The sequence below is a fragment of the Oncorhynchus clarkii genome, chromosome 20, assembly GCF_045791955.1.
Source record: "Oncorhynchus clarkii lewisi isolate Uvic-CL-2024 chromosome 20, UVic_Ocla_1.0, whole genome shotgun sequence".
NCBI lineage: Eukaryota > Metazoa > Chordata > Actinopteri > Salmoniformes > Salmonidae > Oncorhynchus > Oncorhynchus clarkii.
Genome location: NC_092166.1, coordinates 40,671,407 through 40,696,257, shown reverse-complemented (window position 1 = coordinate 40,696,257; position 24,851 = coordinate 40,671,407). Strand labels below are relative to the sequence as shown.

The following is a 24,851-nucleotide window of genomic DNA, read 5'->3' as shown; positions in this document are numbered from 1 at the left end:
GTGCACTACTTTTAACCAGAGCCTGGTCAAAAGTAGCAGACTAAACTCCACGGTGAGGGAGGTTTCTTATGAACTCCACCAACGGCGTGGAGCCGAGACCAGGCTCTGTGGAATCTAGCTCCGACTACTCAATTCGCCGCTCAATTCGCCGTCAATACTTTATGAAGCCTGGTCTCGGTTCCACGCCGTTGGTGGAATTCATCAGAAACTTCCATGGAGTGGAGTTTGGTCCACTAGGTCAAAAGTAGTGCACTATTTGGGTCACACCACTGATCTGAAATTGAATTTGGAGTAGAAGGCAGCCCTATGGTATGGAGAAGATGTCGTACCTTGACTTCATTGGCTGATTGGATCTCGTTCTCCTTCTCCATGGCGGTGACTTTCTCTGCAAAAGGGAAACATTTGTCACTTGGTGGCACTATAGGCCTTAAATCTGTTTTAGAGATGTTTATATGCAATGTATTCCATTATGTGTTATCAGTGCATAGAGAGTAGCTGTAGCTGTGTGTGTGTGTGTGTGTGTGTGTGTGTGGTACCCTGGGCACTGATCTTGACCAGTTCTTCGTTCAGAGAGTCAACGTTCTCCTCCAGCTGTCTCTTCTTCTGCTCCACGTTCTGAAGGTACTCTGTCAGAGACTTGATCTTAGCCTCGTGCTGCATGGGGGGGGGGGGGGGGGGGGGGGAGAATGTTAATTACACAAACACATGGGGTTTATGTGGATTAAATAGCTAGTGATTCTTTAGCAGGTCTCAGTTTGATTACTGTGTTCATGGGAGGAACAGGAAAGAGTAAGCCTGATCCCAGATCTGTTTGTGCTTTGCCCACTCCACTGTCATTGCCAAGCCAAACATCAGTGGAAGATTAGGTTGGTGAGAGTGATTATGGTATGGTGTTATGGCCAATTCCATTTATATTCAGTCAATTCAGGAAGGGAATTGCATTATAATTGGACTTTGTTTACTTCCTGAATTAACTGAATTTAAATGGAATTGAGCGCAACCCTGATAGTGGCAGATTGAGGCTGTTGTGGAGTGTGTGGATCTAGAACTATGATGAGAGAAGCGGGCTAATACCCATGGAGATCCTTTAATAATACACTTTCTATATGTAACGATATGGTAATACCTGTTGGATCCTTAGCTGACAGGCGGCCAGCTCCTTGTCGTTCTCGTCCATCTTCTTGTTGCTCTCTGACTGGGTGCTCTCCAGCTGTTTGCTGCGTTTCACCATGGTCTTCACCTCCGACTTCATCTTACTGATGTACAGACGAGCCACCGTAAAGTCCTCATCTATCAGACCACTGCCGTCGTGTTGCTAGGGGTGAGGGAGGTGAGTGAGAAACAGAGAGAGAGAGAGAAAGGAGTCGGAGTAGTGTTATGATTTTATTCAGGTTGGCCCTGTCCGGGGGTATCGTCGGACGGGGCCACAGTGTCTCCCAACCCCTCCTGTCTCAGCCTCCAGTATTTATGCTGCAGTAGTTTGTGTTGGGGGGGCTAGGGACAGTGTTATATCTGGAGTATTTATCCTGTCTTATCTGGTGTCCTGTGTGAATTTAAGTAAGCTCCTTCTAATTCTCTCTCCCTCTCTTCCTGGAGGACCTGAGCCCTGGGACCATGCCTTGGGACTATCCGACTGGCCTGATGACTCCTGGCTGTCCCCAGGCCCCCTGGTCGTGCTGCTGCTCCTATTTCAACTGTTCTGCCTGCGGCTATGGAACCCTGACCTGTTCACCAGACGTGCTACCTAGTCCCGGACCTGCTGTTTTCAACTCTCTCTCTCTACCGCACCTGCTGTCTCTAACTGTGAATGTTCGGCTATGAAAAGCCAACTGACATTTACTCCTGAGGTGCTGACCTGTTGCACCCTCTACAATCACTGTGATTATTATTATTTGAGGACTGGCCACTCCTCAAAGCCTGGTTCATCTCTAGGTTTCTGCTTTTCTAGAGAGTTTTTCCTAGCCACCGTGCTTCTACATCTGCATTGCTTGCTGTTTGGGGTTTTAGGCTGGGGTTCTGTATTGCACTTCGTGACATCGGCTGATGTAAAGTGAGTGATTGGAGAAAATGACATTAAACATTTCCTTCAGTTGCCAATAAAATAATGCCCATCTTTGGAGTGTCATGTGGTGATGTGTCATGTCCTTTTACCTTGATCTCGGTGCTGCCCACGGCGATGCCAATCTCTGCCAGGTCTTTCAGTAGTGATGACATCATCTCAGAGACCCTCTTCTTCTGGTGGTTGCTCATGTCCTTCAGTTTCTGCAGCTCAGAGTCAATGGACGTCAGGACGCTCTGGAGAGAGAAAGAGAAAAACGTTTTGGCAAGAACATTTCCTAAATATTAGGGGCAAAAAAGGGCCAATGACGGACATACAGTACCAGTCAAAAGTTTGGACACACCTACTCATTCAAGGGTTTTTCTTTATTTTGACTGTTTTCTACATTGCAGAATAATAGTGAAGACATCAAAACTATGAAATAACACATGGAATCATGTAGTAACCAAAAAAGTGTTAAACAAATCAAAATATATTGAAAATATAATATACTATATTGAATTCTAAATAAATCATAGCGCTTGATGGTTTTTGCGACTGCACTTGAAGAAACGTTCAAAGTTCTTGACATTTTCCGGAATGACTGACCTTCATGTCGTTAAGTAACGATGGACTGTCGTTTATCTTTGCTTATTTGAGCTGTTCTTGCCATATGGAGTTGGTCTTTTAAAAAATAGGGCTATCTTCTGTATACCTCCCATACCTTGTCACAACACAACTGATTGGCTCAAACGCATTAAGAAGGAAAGAAATTCCACAAATGAACTTTTAACACCTATTGATTGAAATACATTCCAGGTGACTACCTCATGAAACTGGTTGAGAAAATGCCAAGAGTGTGCAAAGCTGTCATCAAGGCAAAGGGTGGCTAAAATCAAAAATATATTTGGATTTGTTTAACACTTTTTTGGTTACTACATGATTCCATGTGTTATTTCATAGTTTTGATGTCTTCACTATTATTCTGCAATGTAGTCAAAATAAAGAAAAACCCTTGAATGAGTAGGTGTGTCCAAACTTTTGACTGGAACTGTATTTAAAATATTATAAGAATATATTGAAGTGACCAGGAAAAAATGACATGCAGATCCTAGAAAGCATCACAATGAATCTGACACAGACAGCTCTCTACTCATGAGCAGGGACAATGAGGGACATTGTCTCACCGATTTCTGGTTGAGCTCATCGCTGACCATCTCAAACTCCTTGGTCTTGTCCTCGACCTCCTGGCTTTTCTGGTCATAGTTAACAGCCAGCTCCTCCAATGCCTGCAGAACCTCCTTCACCTCATCCTTGGAAGCCTCGTTCTCAGCCTGCAGGCGGTTCAGCTCTGACTGCAGGTTATCGTGGTCGCGCCGAGACGACGCCAGTAGCTACAAATACAAACATGTTTTGAATCCATTTTATGATTCAACCCATAGGGCTCTGGTTAAAAGTACTGCACTATATAGGGAAAAGGGTGCCATTTGGGAACAGACAAACTCACCTCCTCCTGGTCCAGCATCTGCTGCTTGAGCTTCTCTGCCAGCTGGCTCTGCTGGTTGATCTCATCATCCTGGACACACAGATAGAGGACATGGTTAGCATCACACTCATTTAAAACAGGGCTCAAACTGGAAGTTGAAACAATCAAGTCTGTCTACATTTTGGCCTCAGTTTGAGCATTGTCTACCTTCAAAATGAAGTGGTTAACACGGGAGTCCATGGCGGTGTTTCTGAGAGAAGACTGCTGCAAATAACCTCAGAGCCTGCTGTCGCTCAAGCACAGTACCCTCTCTGAATTCAACCATTGACTGTTCCACGCTGTGATCTCTATGACCACAGGGTGGCTGGCTGTTCTGTTCCTACAGGACTGGAGGTTCTGTGACCGGTTTCACCCTTGAGTTGGAACGAGGGTGCAATTGGCCCATTTTGGAGATAGCCGTCAACGGCCCTGCCCATGCTGTCACAGAAGCGGTCATTTCAAAGATGAGCTCACACACACACACACACACACACACACACACACACACACACACACACACACACACGCGCTCTGTGGCAGGTCTCTCTCACCTTATCATCCAGCTGCTTATAGAGCTTGGCCAGCTCCACCTCACACGTGTCCTTCTCAGCGTCAGTCAGACGGAGCTGGGGCATGTTGGGGGTAGAGGCAGGCTTGTCGTTGGGCACATTGTCCAGGGCCAGCACCTCAGCTTGAGCCTTCTCCTTGTCAAACTGCTCGTCCACCGGCACACTCTCCCCTGCAGCGGGCAGCGTGGTGACACAGAAAGCTCAGACAGGAGTAGGATGAAGTTGCTTCTAGAAGTTCAGTCAGTTTTGTCAGAACGTCAGTCAGTTTCAGTCAGTTTTGCATTTTCCCCACTAATGGTTAAGGTTAGGATTGGTGGAGGGAAATCTGATCCTAGATCTGTACCTAGGGAAAACTTTACCCCAGAGAGGTGACAGACACCCTGCAAGGCCTTTACTGTACAGCACAGACCTAGTAGAACAGCAGATCTTGTTCATTAAGGTAAGGCATAACGTAGCGAGACTGTTCACAACAGAGTGGCTTTCTTCCGGTTTGCACCCATTAAACACGGCCCAGGTTTGCATGGTCAACATGCGTGTGGGTGCGTGCGTACATGTGTACGTTTGGTGTCGTGTTCGGGAGGGAGGATTATTTTAATAATTTATAATGAATACATGTTTTGGATGAAGCTGGAGGGGGATGGAGTCTTTCCCCTCAGTGCAGATGGTTTCCAGTGAATGATGCAGCCACTCAGCTAAAATGAGACCATTATGTGAAGAGTGATGCCCAAACCTCCGGTGTGCGTCCCAAATGGCGCCCTATTCACTATATAGTGCGCTACTTTTGACCAGAGCCCTATGGGCTGTCAATGGTGTCAACGTTTTGTAGGCCCTGGTCAAAAGTAGCGCAGGATGCCATATGGGACTCAGCGCAGGTGAATGTCCTCTCCTCCTCACCGTTCCTCCAGCGGTTGAGTTCATTCTCCAGCCAGGTGATGGTGTTCCTCAAGGCCTTTCCCTTCTCCTTCTCCCTCTCGTACTTCTTCTTCCACTGTTCTGCCGTCAGCTCCACGTTCACACACACGGTGTTCTTAATGGTCTTCGCTCTGGGAACATCACAAACAGGACCAAGGCTTTACACCATATTCTAATTCAACAGCCCTGAATAGCTCACTAAATAGTGACTGTTGGTAACTCGTTTTTTTCTTCATATGATGTAAAACTCATCATCACAAGTTTTGCTCTGTACTGAAAATGTGACGGCTGACATGCACACTTTTTGGGGGATTGTATCAACAGTGGACTACTGAAAAGATTGTTTTGAGTGAACTGTCCTTTAAGAGCTAGTGAGCGTGCCCACCTCTGACCGAACATGAGAGTGGACTTGGTTTCCGACTCGTTGTAGGCGGAGGGGGAGGCGCAGATGACAATGGTGGTCCTACAGTTTCCCCCCAAAGAATCCTGAAGGATTCTGGTCATTTTACTGTCTCTGTATGGGATATAGCCCTGAAACAAAGCAGACCAAACAAACAAAGAAAATTCATTAAGAGAAACAACAATAGAATTGCCTCCAGGTTGTGAAACAAAACAAACCAATTTATGATTCAAATAAAAGGTGTAGAATTAGACAAGTTTGAATCAGCTTGAACCAAAACCTTGCCTTGAGGTACATGTACTTTTACCTCTTAAAGACTTCTACGAGTCTTTGCACTGAATGAACACGAACCGCCAGTCATAATATCCGTCAAAGTAGAGAAGTACTCACAGACCCTTCGGCCAGGGCTGAAATGACATTGCCCAGTGATGACAGAGACTTGTTGATGTTCTTGGCCTCATCCAACACGGCACCCTCTGCTCCCGTCTTGCTGACCTGGGAGGAAAGAGACAGACAGGGACCTTCTGGTAAGATGGAGGACTTGAACAGTAACACTTTCTTTGCAACAGAGTCCTTAAGAGGTCTTGATAGTATATTATCACGGGTCAAGCATGTGGTCTGAATGACATTAAACATTAATAACAACATTAGCGAACCGGGAAAAGACAGATGGGCTATGTGCATTTGCTCAGAGATGGAAATCTTTTTTCCATTTCTACCATGTAGCAGAGGGGACTAAGTGTGAGAGAGCGAGAGCGAGAGAGAGAGAGAGAGAGACAGAGAGAGACAGAGAGAGAGACAGAGAGAGAGACAGAGAGAGAGACAGAGAGAGAGACAGAGAGAGAGACAGAGAGAGAGACAGAGAGAGAGACAGAGAGAGAGAGACAGAGAGAGAGAGACAGAGAGACAGAGAGAGAGACAGAGAGAGAGAGACAGAGAGACAGAGAGAGAGACAGAGAGAGAGAGACAGAGAGAGAGAGACAGAGAGAGAGCGAGAGAGAGAGCGAGAGAGAGAGCGAGAGAGAGAGCGAGAGAGAGAGCGAGAGAGAGAGCGAGAGAGAGAGCGAGAGAGAGAGCGAGAGAGAGAGCGAGAGAGAGAGCGAGAGAGAGCGAGAGAGAGCGAGAGAGAGAGCGACTGCTCTTGCCAGTATACCTTTATTAAGATTACATAACGGTATCTCCCTCAGCCGTCATCAGAACACGAAAGAGCAGTGTTCAGGTTTCTCTCCCCTAATATCATTGTTTATTCCCACGCCCATGCAACAAGCTAACTCAGACGTGCGAAGGCTTTTCCAACCTTTTCACTTCCAGCCAGGTCGACGAGGTAGAGCTTTCCGCTGAGTTTCTGCTCAGTAGCAGTGTTCTCCTGCTTCACGTTGATCTGGAAGATACTGTGACTTCTGGAGCTGTGCTCATTCATATCTACAGCAAGACAACACATCTGGGATCAGCACTGAACAGGCATTTATATGGCACCCCATTCCCTACATAGACCAGAACCCTCAAAAGTAGTGCACTATAAAGGGAATGAATATACACTACAGACAGAGTGTATGATCATGTAGTATGTGGCACACTGTTTCTTATGGTATACAGTAGATTGGTTTGATTTGATGGGATGAGTCGGTTACGGTAACCAGAGCTCTGACACATGCGTGAGAATAGCCTGGATGCTAGATCTGTTTGTGCTCTCTTGACAACTACTTTATGGAATTGTCATGCCATGTTTGGCGTGGCGATGCGTGACGAGTCGTTAAGAGAGCAGAAATGGATCTGGGACCAGGGTAGCGTGAGAAATCATTGAGCACCATTTCTTAAATCAGAACAAAAAGAAAATCGAACTCAATGACCTATTGAGGCGTATCAGGTAACATTAAAGACAGAGGAACCATTTCGGCAAAGAATATGGCATTGAAATGGACACAAGATAAGTGAGGCTCAGGGTTGGTGCTTTGGGATGCGTCCCATAAGGTACTCTATTCCCTTTATAGTGCACTACTTTTGACCAGGGCCCATACCAGAGCCCTATGGGGATTGATCAAAAGTAGTGCACTATAAAAGGAATAGGGCGCCATTTGGTGCGGTCTCTTACTTGTAACTGCTACGTGTCTGTTAGATTTTCCTTCGTCGATGGTGTCCATGACTTCATCTGGGCTGCAGACAAATCTCTCAGTGCATCCCTGTGGGCAAAAAAAAACAAAACAATGATGTGACACTGGGCCATCTGATAAATTCTAAATATAATAACATAATAATAACAATAATAAATGTCATTTCAACAAATGCTTTTATTCAGAACGACTTGCACTAGTGCGTGCGTACACATCTTCAGAGAATGTGTCTTTTCATAGGGAAAAGCTACATTAACAAGGTCAGGTGACACCTTCATGTCTTCTGTTATTAGGTGGCTGCGGTCTAACTCTGTGACAGTTGAATGGGCGAGGGGTAGTTAGTTCATCCCTGGGTTGAAGCCTCACCTTGACATAGGGAACTCTGTTTTTGTCTTCGTGCACCGACAGGTTCGTCTTTGACACTGGAGAAGAGAGAAGGAAACATACATTTCATTATCCTAATGGTCTCTAACAGGTCGATCGCCAGCTACCAGTTGCTCGCAGCCCACCTATGAGTAGCTCGCCAAACAATTCTAAAAGTATATGCAATATTCACGTGTTCCACCGCAAACTGTCATAAACAAATCTCACATATTAGCTTAAAAAGCCAAACCTAACACACTATTTGCCAAATCATTTCCAGCCATATTGCCACCGTCTGTCTGTGTGGTGCGCGCGTTTGCCTGTCACTCCGTGTGTAGCCAGTTGATGTGATAACCATCTTGTGTGCAGACAGAAATACTTCCTCAAAACCTTCTCAATTAAATGTTAACTGCAAAGTAGGGTTTACCTGGCAGTAAGTATATCATTTGTATCTGTTATTTGCAAACTTTGCTATGAAATTAGCAGCAGTGTTACTAGACCAGCACATTAGACTGCACATTCCGTACTCGCTAGATGCGCAATTAAAGGGTCAGATGTGCAATTAAAGGGGAATTACACAACAGACCTAAAATAAAATGGTATTCGAATATGATTTAAGCATTGACATGGACTCAGAACATACAATTTCATTGCTTCTCTATGAACAATTGTAATTTTGAGAGTGAAAAACCAATATACAAAATAATTTGGGTAAAAAAAAAAACAATCCAGATTGTATAGGGCCCCCCTTGAGAGTTGTTTATTAACCATTATTTTACTAGGTATATTGACAGAAAACACTACTTTCTCATGTACACTAAGGACCCGGGGAAGAGTTCCAGGAGAGAGAAAAAAAAATGTTGCTCATGACATGTTGATTTCTTTTTTAAAGTAGCTGTCATGCTAGAAAAGGTTGGAGACCCCTGAATTAGCCATTTAAGTATCCTTGACAGCGTTTACACAGGCAGACTAATTCTGACTTGTTTCCACTAATTGATCTTTTGACCAATCAGATCAGCTTTTTTGCCAATAATTGGGGAAAAGATCAGAATTGGGCTGCCTGTTAAAATGCAGCCATAGCGTGTGAAGAAACCTCATGCTCAAACTGGGTGGGGAGAATTTACATAATGGCAGATCCAGATACAGCATATTAACGTACTAATATGCAGACATTCTTTCTTATCAGTCAAAAAATGAACTGAATATTCATTCCAATATCAGTAACATTTTCACTCTTTTCCTCTTTCAATATGCACATTTTCATTCATTAGATAAGCTCTACGTAGCCTTTCAACAGATCGTTATGTGAACTAGCTAATTATCCACACTACTGTAGCATGGCCACGAGCCAAAAAGAGAGGCACGCTATACAATGTGTGTTCCAAATGGCACCCCATTCCCTACGTAGTACACTACTTTTCACCAGAGAGCCTTGGTCAAAAGTAGGGAAAAGGGTGCCATTGGGATAGTGGCTCTGCCTGGGACATTACCATCCAAGAGGTCCCGAATCTTGTCCAAGTAAATTTCAAAATACGAAACCTGGAAAAGAAGAGTCAGCTCTTATTAGCAGAGATCCCACATAGAGAAACCAATAGGTTTTAAAAACCCGTGAAGTGATTCTACGGAGTGTCTTTGAACTAGCTGCGGCAATTCAAGGTTAGCACGCTGCCTATGGAGAGTAGGAAGAGTTGTTCTAATTGGACAGAACAAATCTGCATCCCAAAATGGCACTCTATTCCCTACATAATGCACTACTTTTGACCAGAAACTATGGGCTCTGACAAAAGTAGTGCACTATCTAGGGAAAAGAGTGCAATTGAGGAGGCAAGCAGGGGGATGTATTTGTAGAGTACTAACCAGTACCTACCTTGATGTGGAACTCCAGGTTCTCGTCCATGGAATAGATGTAGTTAAAGATGTCCTGCACTATCCTGGGGATGATCCCCATTCCATCTGTGTCATGGAGGTTACCCTCCATCGTGTGTGTTTTGCCGGAAGATGTCTGTCCGTATGCAAATATTGTCCCGTTGTACCCCTCCAGAACATCTGAAAGAAGAAGACTACTTTATTCATTCGTACAAGACAGATATGTGTCTTCTGTACTCAACCCCTGTCACAGAAATACACAAAAAGAAACCCAATAGACAGCCAGAAGGCAGTAGTCACTGCAAAATTACTCCTCTTTCTCCTCGGGTTTGTGCATGGACACATTAACAAAACACAACAAAACAGTGAATGAGGAGAGCTCACCTTTGACGATCTTCTGGGCGCAGGCGTTGTATACTTGCTCCTGTGTCGTATTGGGCTGGAACACTCTGTCAAACTGGAACGGTTTGCTCTGAGAGAGAGAGAGAGAGCGCGAGAGATTAGAGAATGAATTTAACAACCTGTCTGACATTCAATTTAAGCACAGCTGAAATCAAGATGAAGCCCACAAAGTGTGCCACAGTAAGGGGCTATACCATCCAAATGAGCTATCAAAAAGGTATCAATCTGCTCTCACATGCACACCCAAGACACACAGCTCTCTTCAACAGAAAAAGCTCATTATAACCACCAACAAATGCAAAACCCCACCACTCTGTTAAAACAACGCCATGATCAACTCCACACACACACAGCCCAATAAACCCCTGGTGAGCCTCCACGGAATGTTAACCCATGCTACGTCCCAAAAGGCAAGCTATTACCTAAAGTACCAGGTAAAAGTTTGGACACCTACTCATTCCAGGGTTTTGATTTATTTAGACTATTTTCTACATTGTATAATAATAGTGAAGACATCAAAACAATGAAATAATCATGTAGTAACCAAAAAGTGTTAAACAAATTGCATTTTAGATTTTAGATTCTTCAAAGTAGCCACCCTTTGCCGTGATGTTGGCTTTGCACACCATTGGCCTTCTCTCAACCAGCTTCATGAGGTAGTCACCTGGAATGCATTAAAATTAACAGGTATGCCTTGTTAAAACTTAATTTGTGGAATTTCTTTCCATCTTAATGCGTTTGAGACAATCAGTTGTTTTGTGACAAGGTAGGGGTGGTATGCAGAAGATAGCCCTATTTGGTAAAAGACCAAGTCCATATTATAGCTCAAACAGCTCAAATAAGCAAAGAGAAGCGACAGTCCATTACTTGGAGGTCAGTCAGACATGGAGGTCAGTCAATGCGGAAAATTTCAAGAACTTTTCAAATTTCTTCAAGTGCAGTCACAAAAACCATCAAGCGCTATGATGAAACTGTCTCTCATGAGGACCGCCACAGGAAAGGAAGACCCAGAATTACCTCTGCTACAGAGGATAAGTTCATTACAGTTAACTGCACCTCAGATTTCAGCCCAAATAAATGCTTCACAGAGTAACTGACATCTCAACATCAACCTGTTCAGATTAGACTGCGTGGTCGAAATGCTGCAAAGAAACCACTACTGAAGGACACCAATAAGAAGAAGAGACTTGCTTGGGCCAAGAAACATGAGCAATGGACATTAGACCGGTGAACATCTGCCCTTTGGTCTTATGAGTCCAAATTTGAGATTTTTGGTTCCAACCGCCATGTCTTTGTGAGACGCAGAGTAGGCGAGACAGATATGTGCACCTACTCGTTGTACGAACGGATCACCTCCGCATGTGTGGTTCCCACCGTGAAGCACGGAGGAGGAGAAGTGATTGTGTGGGGGTGATTTTCTGGTGACACTGTCTGTGATTTATTTAGAATTCAAGGCACACTTAACCAGCATGGCTACCACAGCATTCTGCAGCGATACACCATCCGATCTGTTTTACACTTAGTGGGACTATCATTTGTTTTTCAACAGGACAATGAACCAAAACACATCTCCAGGCTGTGTAAAGGCTATTTGACCAAGGAGAGTAATGGAGTGCTGCATCAGATGACCTGACCTCCACAATCACCCAACCTCAACCCAATTGAAATTGTTTGGGATGAGTTGGACCGCAGAGTGAAGGAAAAGCAGCCAACAAGTGATCAGCATGTTGGAACTTCTTCAAGACTGTTGGAAAAGCATTCTTCATGAAGCTGGTTGAGAGAATGCCAATACAAATAAAGAAACACCCTGGAATGAGTAGGCGTGTCCAAACTTTTGACTCGTACTGTATATACAGTATTAATCTCGGTTATCCCAGAACTAAAATCTTCCGTAATTTGGTCAGATCATTTTCATGTTCATGTTTACGTAGTCTGTCCACAAGAGATAACCAATATAGCGAGCTGGTCAACGTAGTGTAATATATATGGGATAGGGTGCCATTTGGGATGCAGAATAGTGCTGTGGCTCTCGTCTCCCCACTCCCACAGCTCTGGGCTTCAGCTCTGCAGCTCTGGCCTAATGAGCTAGGTAGCCTACATCAAATATGGTCTGTGTCCCAAATGGCACCCTATTCCCTATATAGTGCTATGGTAAAAAGTAGTGCATTATGTAGGGAATAAGGTGCCAATTCGGAGAGCTGTGCGGAGGGAGAAAACAAAGCACATACCATTCTAATGAGATGGCAATAATGGACATAAGAATACATTTAAAAAGTCAACCACAGAGGGTATTAAACTGAGTGGTTCATGCCCTGAATGCTGATTGGCTGACAGCCGTGGTATATCAGACCATATACCATGGGTATGACAAAACATTTATTTTTACTGCTCTAATTACATTGGTAACCAGTTTATAATAGCAATAAGGCACCTCAGGGGTTTGTGGTTTATGGCCAATATACCACGTCTAAGGGCTGTATCCAGGCACTCTGCGTTGCGTGCATAAGAACAGCCCTTAGCTATCCCAGTCTGTTGTTCCCACATGCTTCAAGAGGGCCACCATTGTTCCTGTTCCCAAGAAAGCTAAGGTAACTGAGCTAAACGACTACCGCCCCGTAGCACTCACTTCCGTCATCACGAAGTGCTTTGAGAGACTAGTCAAGGACCATATCACCTCCACCCTACCTGACACCCTAGACCCACTCCAATTTGCTTACCGCCCAAATAGGTCCACAGACGATGCAATCTCAACCACACTGCACACTGCCCTAACCCATCTGGACAAGAGGAATACCTATGTGAGAATGCTGTTCATCGACTACAGCTCGGCATTTAACACCATAGTGCCCTCCAAGCTCGTCATCAAGCTCGAGACCCTGGGTCTCGACCCCGCCCTGTGCAACTGAGTACTGGACTTCCTGACGGGCCGCCCCCAGGTGGTGAGGGTAGGCAACAACATCTCCACCCCACTGATTCCCAACACTGGGGCCCCACAAGGGTGCGTTCTGAGCCCTCTCCTGTACTCCCTGTTCACCAACGACTGCGTGGCCACGCACGCCTCCAACTCAATCATCAAGTTTGCGGACGACACAACAGTGGTAGGCTTGATTACCAACAACGACGAGACGGCCTACAGGGAGGAGGTGAGGGCCCTCGGAGTGTGGTGTCAGGAAAATAACCTCACACTCAACAAAACTAAGGAGATGATTGTGGACTTCAGGAAACAGCAGAGGGAACACCCCCCTATCCACATCGATGGAACAGTAGTGGAGAGGGTAGTAAGTTTTAAGTTCCTCGGCGTACACATCACAGACAAACTGAATTGGTCCACCCACACAGACAGCATCGTGAAGAAGGCACAGCAGCGCCTCTTCAACCTCAGGAGGCTGAAGAAATTCGGATTGTCACCAAAAGCACTCACAAACTTCTACAGATACACAATCGAGAGCATCCTGTCGGGCTGTATCACCGCCTGGTACGGCAACTGCTCCGCCCACAACCGTAAGGCTCTCCAGAGGGTAGTGAGGTCTGCACAACGCATCACCGGGGGCAAACTACCTGCCCTCCAGGACACCTACACCACCCGATGTCACAGGAAGGCCATAAAGACCATCAAGGACAACAACCACCCGAGCCACTGCCTGTTCACCCTGCTATCATCCAGAAGGCGAGGTCAGTACAGGTGCATCAAAGCTGGGACCGAGAGACTGAAAAACAGCTTTTATCTCAAGGCCATCAGACTGTTAAACAGCCACCACTAACATTGAGTGGCTGCTGCCAACACACTGACTCAACTCCAGCCACTTTAATAATGGGAATTGATGGGAAATGATGTAAAATATATCACTAGCCACTTTAAACAATGCTACCTAATATAATGTTTACATACCCTACATTATTCATCTCATATGTATATACTGTACTCTATCATCTACTGCATCTTTATGTAATACATGTATCACTAGCCACTTTAACTATGCCACTTTGTTTACATACTCATCTCATATGTATATACTGCACTCAATACCATCTACTGTATCTTCCCTATGCCGCTCTGTACCATCACTCATTCATATATCTTTATGTACATATTCTTTATCCCCTTATACACACAAGTGTAAGGTAGTAGTTTTGGAATTGTTAGCTAGAATACTTGTTGGTTATTACTGCATTGTCGGAACTAGAAGCACAAGCATTTCGCTACACTCGCATTAACATCTGCTAACCATGTGTATGTGACAAATAAAATTTGATTTGATTTGATTTACCACACCCCCTCGTGCCTTTTTGCTTAATTATAGGCACTTTGGTGGTTCAGCTTGAAGAACTGTATAAAGTGACTCAGAGTCGGAGTGCTGATTTAGGATCAGTTTAGCATTTTTCATCATATTAATGAATAAGATTAAATGGACAGGGTGGACCTGATCCTAGATCAGCACTCATACTCTGAAATGCTTGACAGATAAGGCCCCAGTTCTGTCTGTGCAAAAACCTTCCTCTCTCCCCCTTCCTATCCACCAGATGGACATGAACCATTCAGACACAGCCACGTCGGACTAGACCATTGGCTTGATCTGGGGGCAGACCAGATCGTCTCAGTGCCCTCCCAGCAGTAATTATCAGGATGAATGAAAACGCCTAAATTGGCTACAAAGTGTAAATAGGATAATTTTGGTCATAAAGTCAGTCTCCTCCAAAAGTGAGTTTTGTAAATGAGTTCGTCATGACATACTGGAAGGTTAGTTATGGATTACTTACATGGCCACTATTTTCAGTGACGGCCAATTGCCCAGCTGCCATGCGGATGTTTGTAGTCAAGTCTGTATATGATATGTCCAACGCATGCACATTTTGCTTGGCTAATAGGAGTGAAAATTGGCTTCCATAAAGTCGGTGCAAAATTCCAACAACATTGCCAGATGGCCAAGAATGGACTACATCCGACGCGGTCTCTTCTGCTGCCTGTCAACCGTCAAACCACTGGTGTTGGTTAGCACGTTAGCTAAGTAGATAGCTGGTACGAGCTTGCTAGGTTATACAACATGATTTGATAATCCTAGCGGGCCAGGCTAGTTTATGATACCACAGATGAATGATACTGTCGCTCGTTAAATCTATCAAACTAACGTGTCATGTGATGTAGCATGTAAGAGGAAGATGTGCATAGCTCACGTTAGGGCAGGCACTTGGATGCTAGCTAATAATAGGATGTATACCTCTCTTTAAATCATCTTTAAACTCAAATTGGCTAGCTAACATTAGCTAGCAAGTCAACTAATTTCAACTTGGACAAAGATATAACTAGCTCGGATTTGCAAGTTAGGGAGTTAGAATTTGGGGGTTTCGTCTGCTAACCCAAAACAACATGCCTGTTCTCAAAGTTTAACATTTATTTTGTAGGGCAAAAATGAATGGATGGTAGCAAAAAAAATGGATGGTCAACTACAAATATAGCTCAGGCAGAAAATAACAAAAATATCAGCATCAGCAAGCATTTTGCACTCCCGAGTGGCGCAGCGGTCTAAGTCACTGCATCTCAGTGCAATAGGTGTCACCACAGTCCCTGGTTCCATTCCAGACTGTATCACATCCGGCTGTGATTGGGAGTCCCAAAGGGCAATTGGCCCAGCGTCGTCCAGGTTTGGCCGGTGTAGGCCGTCATTGTAAACAAGAATTTGCTCTTAACTGACTTGCCTAGTTAAATAAAGGTTAAAGAAAAAATAAAACAATTCAGCAACGTACACAGCTGGTTGCATAGTAACGGCGTCAGCGTCACCGGGCCTGAATCTATTCTGTAACTATACAGTCCCTTTATCAGGATATAAATTACTTCCAAAGTAGTGAGCATTAATTATCTTGCAATTGGTTTATTGAGTGATGATATTTTACTTCATTCACAGGCAACGTACAACGTGGATTTGATGTTCAGCAGCATCATGGGAACCCCTTTACCATATCATGAGCTGTAACAGAAGGCTGGGGCTGTGGCCAGACACTTGTCCAGCTTCAGAATAATGGAGCACACTTGAATCAGGTTGGTCACATTTCATATGGTCAAAAGGTCAAAATACTATCTGTCCTGGAATTCACATAACCACAATGTAATCAGTGCTGTGTGTATAGAGTGCCTTGGGAAAGTATTCAGACACCTTGATTTTTCCCCACATTTTGTTACGTTAGAGCCTTATTCTAAAATGGATAAAATACACAAAAAATCCTCAGCAATCCACACGCAATACCCCATAATGACAAAGCGAAAATAGGTTTTTAGAAATGTAAAAAACCAAGCCATGAGGTCGAAGGAATTGTCCATAGAGCTCCAAGACAGGATCATGTCGAGGCACAGATCTGGGGAAGGGTACCAAAACCTTTCATTGAACATTGAAGGTCCCCAAGAACAAAGTGGCCTCCACCATTCTTAAATGGAAGAAGTTTGGAACCACCAAGACCCTTCCTAGAGCTGGCCGCCCGGCCAAACTGAGTAATCGGGGAGAAGGGCCTTGGTCAGGGAGGTGACCAAGAACCCGATGGTCACTCTGACAGAGCTCCAGAGTTCTGCTGTGGAGATGGGCGAACCTTCCAGAAGGACAACCATCTCTGCAGCACTCCACCAATCAGGCCTTTATGGTAGAGTGGCCAGACGGAAACCACTCCTCAGTGAAAGGCACATGACAGCCCGCTTGGAATTTGCCAAAAGGCACCTAAAGACTGTCAGACCATGAGAAACAAGATTCTCTGGTCTGATGAAACCAAGATTCAACTCTTTGGCCTGAATGCCAAGCATGATGTCTGGAGGAAACCTGGCACCATCCCTACGGTGAAGCATTGCGGTGGCAGCATCATGCTGTGGGGATGTTTTTCAGCAGCAGGGACTGGGAGACTAGTCAGAATTGAGGGAAAGATGAATGGAGCAAAGTATAGAGAGATCCTTGATGAAAACCTGCTCCACAGCGCTCAGGACCTCAGACCGGGGAGAAGGTTCCACTTCCAACAGGACAACGACCCTAAGCACACAGCCAAGACAATGCAGTAGTGGTTTTGGGACAAGTCTCTGAATGTCCTTGAGTGGCCAAGCCAGAGCCTGGAAGGTTCTAAATTAACAGAGTAAAAACTCACAGATGATTATTAAAGCTCAAACCAAGTTTATTCACCCAATGTGTCAGACAGCTGAACAGACAAATACATGTTCCCACCAGCACAAGTATACATACCCCAATTTAGGTGAAGTCTCATCCTTCCCTCTAAACATTACAGCTTTATTGCTAGGCAGGAAGTTAAGTGATGTGGGTAATAAACTGTTCCTTCTTCCTTAATGTGACCTGACCTCGGCCCCCATTCCTCACTCATCCATAGCTCTCCACCCTTATTAACCCTTATTCCGAGTGGCGCAGCGGTTTAAGGCACTACAGACTGTAGTTCAAATCCAACCGGCCGTGATTGGGAGTCCCATAAGAGGCGCAGAATTGGCCCAGCGTTGTCTGGGTTAGGCTTTGGCTGGGGTAGTCCGTCATTGTAGTTAAGAATTTGGTCTTAACTGACTAAATAAAGGTTAAATAAATAAATAAAATGAATTGCCTTTCCTCAGTACATTCCAAGCCACTGGCTCATATCCAACCTTACTTGACTACACCATATACATTCCTCCTACAGATAACCATTAACTTCTGGTGTAACAACCAGTGGCCATTATCCTTTCCATAGAATACCTTATGATTAACAATATTTCAAGTTTAGAAGTCAGAACCAATCGAACATCTCTGGAGAGATCTGAAAATAGCTGTGCAGCAACGCACCCCATCCAAACTGACAGAGCTTGAGAGGATCTTCAGAGAAGAATGGCAAAAACTACTCAAATACAGGTGTGCCAAGCTTGCAGTGTCATACCCAAGAAGACTCGAGGCTGTAATCATTGTCAAAGGTGCTTCAGTGTGAACAGAATATTTCTGTTTATATTTTTTCATAAATTAGCCAAAATTTCTAAAAGCCTATTTTTGTTTCATCATTATAGGGTATTGTGTGTAGACTGATGAGAGGAAAAAACGATCAATCAATTTTAGAATAAGGCTGTAACACACATATGTCAGAGTCAAGGCCCGCGGGCCACATCCGGCCCGCAAGAAGGTTTTTTACGGCCCCTGGGATGATCTTGATTTATTATTAGAACCGGCCCGCAGCAAGCCGGCAGCCCGCAGATCTTTTACACGCACCAATACTACATTTCCCACAATGCAAAGGTGACGCACCGAGCAGTAGGCTGCTTCATTTCAATATTTATTGGCACAGCAGTCGTCAGCATCACAGTAAAATTAACTTTCAGATACCCATCAAAAATGGCAAAACGGAAGGTGGATACTGAGAACCGGGGGTTTCAAACAAGGTGGGAGTCGGAGTATATGTTCACGAAGGTAGCTGGAAAACCTGTGTGTCTTCTGTGTGGAGAAAGTGTGGCGGTACTGAAAGAGTATAATCTGAGACGACATTATGAAACGAAACACGCGGACAAAAACAAGAATATGGACATGGAACAAAGGCTACAAAAGGCAGAGGAATTAAAACGAGGCCTCAAATCTCGACAGGCTCTGTTCAAAAAAGCCAAATCACAAGGCCAGGCTGCTGTCAAGGCCAGTTTTATTTTGGCAGAAGAGATCGCTAAATCAGCCCGGCCATTTACGGAGGGGGATTTCATCAAAAACTGCATGATTAAAGTTTGTGACGAAGTTTGCCCAGAAAAAAGGCAACTCTTTTTAAATGTGAGTCTGAGCAGAAACACCATTGCCGAGAGAGTAGACCAGTTGTCCATCAATCTAAAAGAGCAGCTTGTGAAAAAGGGAAAAGATTTTATTGCATATTCCTTGGCTGTGGATGAGAGCACCGACATTTCTGACATTGCCCAGTTGTCAATTTTCATCCGCGGAGTGGACTCCAACCTAAGCGTGACAGAGGAGTTTTTGGCTTTACGTCCTATGCATGGCACAACTACGGGGCATGATTTGTATGAAGAGGTGTCAAGATGTGTAAATGAGATGGAGCTGCCTTGGGAAAAACTCGTGGGTTTGACAACCGACGGAGCACCTGCGATGTGTGGACACAGGAGCGGACTGGTGGCGAAGATACGGGAAAAGATGCAAGAGGAAAACGCGACAGGTGAGCTGACAGCTTATCATTGTATCATACACCAGGAAGCGTTGTGCGGTAAAGCCTTGAAAATGGAGCATGTAATGAGCATCATCACGCGCACAGTTAACTTTATCAGAGCCAAAGGTTTGAATCACCGCCAGTTCAAGGCATTTCTGACGGAGTTAGAAACGGAGCATGGTGATTTGCCTTATCACACAGAGGTGCGATGGCTAAGCCAGGGAAAGGTGCTTCAAAGATGTTTCGAGCTTCGTGAGGAGATTTGTCTGTTCTTGGACAGCAAAGGGAAAGACACAACACAACTCCGAGACGAAATGTTTCTGTGTGAAATGGCTTTTCTGTGTGACATTACGAGTCATCTGAATGCAATAAACTTGCAGCTGCAGGGTCGGGATCGTGTCATCTCTGATATGTACAGTACAGTGAAGGCATTTAAAACCAAACTGACTCTGTGGGAGACGCAGATGCGGAAAGAAAATTTGAGCCACTTTCCCAGCTGCCAGACCATGAAAGAGAAGCTCTCTACCAGTGCGTTCCCGAGCACACAGTTGGCTGATAAAATAGGTATGCTTGCCGCTGACTTTCGACGCCGATTTGCTGACTTTGAAGCACAAAAAAGCAGGTTGGAACTGCTCGGTAACCCATTTGCTGTTGACGTGGAAAGCTCACCACCAAACCTCCAAATGGAGTTGATTGACCTCCAATGCAATGATGCACTGAGGGCAAAATATGCGGCAGTGGGTGCTGCGGAGTTCGCCCGTTTCCTCCCCGGCACAATGCCCCAGCTGCGCATCCAGGCTGCTCAAACGTTGTCTATGTTTGGCAGCACATACCTGTGTGAACAACTGTTTTCTTTGATGAACCTGAACAAAACATCACACAGAAGTCGACTTACTGCTGAACACCTCCACTCAATTCTGAGGATTTCTTCAGCTCAGAGCCTTACCCCGAACATTGATGAACTTGTGGAAAAGATGGGACACCACCAAGTATCACCCTCAACCTCAAACAAGTGAACATTACTGTGCAATCACATATTTAGAGTTTTTACTCAGTTCAAGTTTAAAAGTTAAAATTTAATATTTGTTTTCACTGCATGTTACTTCTCCTTAAACAAAGTGTTGTTTTTGATTAATAGATTTTTGCACTTTATTTTTTTGTATTTCAATCCAATTATATTTTAAAAATATTTCAGTTGAGTGGATGATAGAAAATTGCTATTATTGTTTTTTCTTTGAAGTAAATTTAGCCCACTTTTGCTAAAATAGAAAATATAGTCTACTGATGGTGCCTTGAATACCGGTTTCTTTCATTTAATGTTCATGTTATGGGGATATTTATATAAAGGAAATTTGTCTTTTGTGTCTGTTGAAAATTAAAGATTACTGACAGAGCCATAAGAAAATATTGCTTTATTTATCTGATCATATTGTAATATATTTGTTAGGTTTTCAGTAGGTTCAATTAGGTTCACTAGACTATATGCGTCATTTAAAAATTTTTCAATGAACATTCGAACAGTCCGGCCCTCGTCTTGTAGCTGATTTTTTTATTTGTCCCTCCGTCCATTTGACTTTGACACCCCTGCTGTAACATAACAAAATGTGGAAAAAGTTACATTTGATGATCAGCTGTGCAGCCAGACGTATTTGTCATTCCTTTTGCCTCGTCCCTGTCAACCATACCATTTTTAAATTCCTCATCAAACCACAGGGATTTAACACTTTTTACAGTCATTTTCTTAATATCTGAATCCTTATTAGTAACTGGAATAATCAATTTCATAAGTGCAGTTTCTGCTTAGTCCATATTACACACAACAGACCAGCAAATGTTCTTTACATCTTCAACATAGGAATCACTACCAAACCTCTTGTATGATCTCTTATACACAATATTAGGCCCAGCCTTTGGCACTTTGGTTTCGCTAGATATGGCTATTATATTATGATGACTACATCCGATGGATGTGGATACTGCTTTAGAGCAGATTTCTGCAGCATTAGTAAAGATGTAACCAATACATATGGATGATTTAATTCCTGTGCTGTTTTCAAATACCCTGGTAGGTTGACTGATAACCTGAACCAGGTTGCAGGCTGGTTACAGTTTGAAGCTTGTGGACAGCTTCATGAAAACCGGTCAATATTTAGGTCGCACAGAAAATATACCTCTGTTGTTATCGCATACATTTTCAAGCATTTCACACATATTATCCAGATACTGGCTGTTACCACTCGGTGGTCTATAGCAGCTTCCCACAAGAATGGGCTTAAGATGAGGCTGGTGAACCTGTAACTATATTACTTCAACAGCATTTGACATGAGATCCGTTCTAAGCTTTACAGGAATATGACTCTAAATATAAACAGTTATCTGCCTGGCATCACCTGACCTACTGGTCAGTCACGAGACTTGACACTTAAAGTTCAGCCAGACACAACATAGCCAGACTGAGGTTGCGTCCCAATTGTTACCCTATTGGTTATAGTGCACTGCACCCTATTCCCTATATCGTGCAGAGCCTGGTCAAAAGTATTGCACTATACATGGAAAAGGGTGCCATTTGGACCAAACTCATGACTGCCACTGAAGCCGAGTATTGTAGCTGTACCCATAACATCAGGTCAGCCAGGCCCCTTACTAACAGTACAGCCTAAGCACAGCCCCCAGTTCAAAGTCATCATGAGTCTGGAAGGCAGTGCCCCAGTTACCTCCACTACACTGCAGCCGGAAACAATGATTACTCAGTGATAATCATGATAACACAGTGAAACCATTGTTTTAGTATTTAGAAGTGATCTCTTTCACACATACTACTACTGGCTTCTTGGTCTTCCACCCTTTAGGCAAATCTGATGTCTTGAATGTACAAACACTTCTAATCAATAGGCCTGTGATACATCCAAAATCACTCAGAGAGCAAAATAAATAGCCGCAGGGGTAGCTAAGGGGTTGAAGGACAAGTGCTTTAGCAACCCCCCACCCCCCCATAAACTATCTGCTAAGCAATAGCATTGGTAATAACTGCCTGAATAGTAGGCTACTCCCAGTTACAATCCTCTTCCCCTTCTCCTCCTGCTGTTAGTTTCCACTGCTAAAGCTAAAAGTAGCACACTCTCATGGTGCTCTGTGTGTGTGTGTGTGTGTGTGTTGAAGGTGGGTTATGGGTAGTCTGTTGTAAGCACAACGGTAGCATCAGTGGAGGTCATGGTACTAATCAATCAATCAAATGTATTTGATAGTCCTTTTTACACCTCTAGGCCCAGATTGAGATGTGGAGTCTAGTTACACAGCCAGATAAGCCTAAACTCAGATCCTATAACTAGCTGATAATACGCTGGGAAAGTGATGTCACAAGCCCTGAAAATGTAAACAAAACAAGCACTGGAGACAACCATCACCTTCTAAATCTATTTTATATTACGAAACACTATATTATTATCTTCCAACTTGGATGATGGGACTAGGCCAGCTTGCCTATTTTGACAGATCCACCCCTGGCCCAAATATATCCCCACTGAGCATCCCTTTCAGTAGCCAATAGCCATGATGACATATAGTAAGTAATAACCGCCAAAGGTCTGTTGATCTTGAGTGTGTTTCCCATGAATTATGTAATTCTTCATTCAGCCTGCAAATCTAGGCCATCCTAGGACTAGGCTATACCAAAGTGTGTTATTATTATTTATAAACTGGGTGGTTTGAGCCCTGAATGCTGATTGGCTGACAGCCGTGGTATATCAGACCGTATACCACGGGTATGACAAAACTGCTTTTTACTGCTCTAATTCTGTTGGTAAACAGTTTATAATAGCAATAATGCACCTCGGGGGTTTGTGGTATATGGCCAATATACCACGGCTAAGGGCTGTGTCCAGGCACTCTGCGTTGAGCACAAGAACCACCCTTAGCCGTGTTATATTGACCATATACCACACCCCCTCGTGCCTTTTTGCTTAAATAGTGCACTACCTAAATGAAAACAAGAGACACTGACTGTGTTGAAAGGTAGGTTGACGGTGAAGATTTGTGAGGACACACTCGGTGCAAATAAGTTACTGAACTACAATTTATTTCTGTCAGTAAAAAGCTTTATAGACTTAATGATGTTGGCTTTGGTGCGGCATGTCCAGTGCATCAAAGTCCATGAGAAACAGGAGGATATCTTGCGGTGAAAATATAATATTTAACCATCCTTTTTCATGTCTTGCTTTACTGTCAATTTGAGGAATAGTCCAGTTATTTCTAACCTGGTTCCGTTGGAGTTACTCTATGTTCTTTCATTGTAAAGTTAAAGCTCTGTTTGAACAATGACAAAGGAAGGTTATTCCTCATATCGTTCTTATTCTGAGGGCCTGTAGCGCAAATATGGAAATATGGCATTATATGGCGAGTACATTGTTTTATCTTTCAAACCCATTTATTTTTCCATTAAATAAGGAATGAAGGCCAGGTCGTTTTCTTAATAGTTGAATGCTTATTGGTAACTGGAATAATCAATTTCATAAATACATCAAGTGCAGTTTCTGCTTAGTCCATATTACACACAACAGACCAGCAAATGTTCTTTACATCTTCAACATAGGAATCACTACCAAACCTCTTGTATGATCTCTTATACACAATATTAGGCCCAGCCTTTGGTACTTTGGTTTTGCTAGATATGGCTATTATATTATGATCACAAGTGTGCATCTTGAATGGCACCCTATTCCCTATATACAGAACACCCCATAGGGCCCTGGTCAAAAGTAGTGCACTACACAGGGAGCCATTTGAGATGACTAATTAGGCCAAAGAATCTATTTACTAATGGACCAGTGGTGTAACTGTAACCAGATATGTTCAGAGATAACTAATGTAGCCAAGTACAATAACATCATTACGAAATATATTTGTCTACATCATGTTAGAAACCCATTTTAGGCTACAGACTATGAAATGAATCAATTCTAGCTACAAAACACATGCACTGTCAGTGGTTATAAATGAACGAAATGTATTGCATCTGAATTCTGCTCTTGATATGCTGTATTGAGCTGTGTTCTGTATCCCACAGCAGTCTTGTTTGACTAAATTAACTAGGGTCAGGGGGCATCATCATCATAGCTCGCTTGTCAGTGATCTTGTTGATTAAATATTTAATACTAGTTAGCTAGTGAAACATATTTGCTGCTGGGTGTAGCTAACGTTAGACCAACTAGTTCATTTGCCATTGCCAGTTCTACTGGCCTAACTACTAGATAGCAATTTCAAGCATTGCTATGGTTTGAAAGCTAACGTTAGCTAGTTAGATAAATTAACTCAATACCAGCAGATTTTGGGTGTTACCTCAAAATATGTGCAGTTATTTTGAAGGCAACGTGTTGTTAGCAGGTAACGTTGGCGCTAGTGTAGTTAGCTGCCGTTAGCAAAGGCATAGCAAGCAGTTGGCTGCCATTGTTGTTGTTTAGTGACAGCTGACTGGCTAGCTAGCCGATACGGCAAGATTAACTAATCACGCCGACTGTAGTCGACGCGCCAAATC

General features: G+C 43.7%; 1 protein-coding gene across 2 annotated transcripts in view; it reads right to left on the bottom strand.

Annotated features, from left to right (window-relative positions):
* LOC139376358 (kinesin-1 heavy chain) overlaps positions 1–24,851 on the bottom strand; it is a 34,928-nt gene that overhangs the window by 9,438 nt on the left and 639 nt on the right. For both annotated transcript variants that reach the window (XM_071118794.1, XM_071118795.1), the window contains exons 2-17: positions 10,169–10,256; positions 9,786–9,964; positions 9,409–9,457; positions 7,922–7,977; positions 7,537–7,624; positions 6,742–6,866; positions 5,835–5,939; positions 5,430–5,575; positions 5,027–5,175; positions 4,115–4,302; positions 3,546–3,614; positions 3,226–3,432; positions 2,152–2,295; positions 1,127–1,315; positions 537–654; positions 330–385 (exon numbers count right to left, since the gene is read on the bottom strand). In XM_071118794.1, the coding sequence (XP_070974895.1) occupies positions 330–385; positions 537–654; positions 1,127–1,315; positions 2,152–2,295; positions 3,226–3,432; positions 3,546–3,614; positions 4,115–4,302; positions 5,027–5,175; positions 5,430–5,575; positions 5,835–5,939; positions 6,742–6,866; positions 7,537–7,624; positions 7,922–7,977; positions 9,409–9,457; positions 9,786–9,964; positions 10,169–10,256 (1,956 nt within the window). The remainder of the gene's footprint in view (positions 1–329; positions 386–536; positions 655–1,126; positions 1,316–2,151; positions 2,296–3,225; positions 3,433–3,545; positions 3,615–4,114; positions 4,303–5,026; positions 5,176–5,429; positions 5,576–5,834; positions 5,940–6,741; positions 6,867–7,536; positions 7,625–7,921; positions 7,978–9,408; positions 9,458–9,785; positions 9,965–10,168; positions 10,257–24,851) is intronic.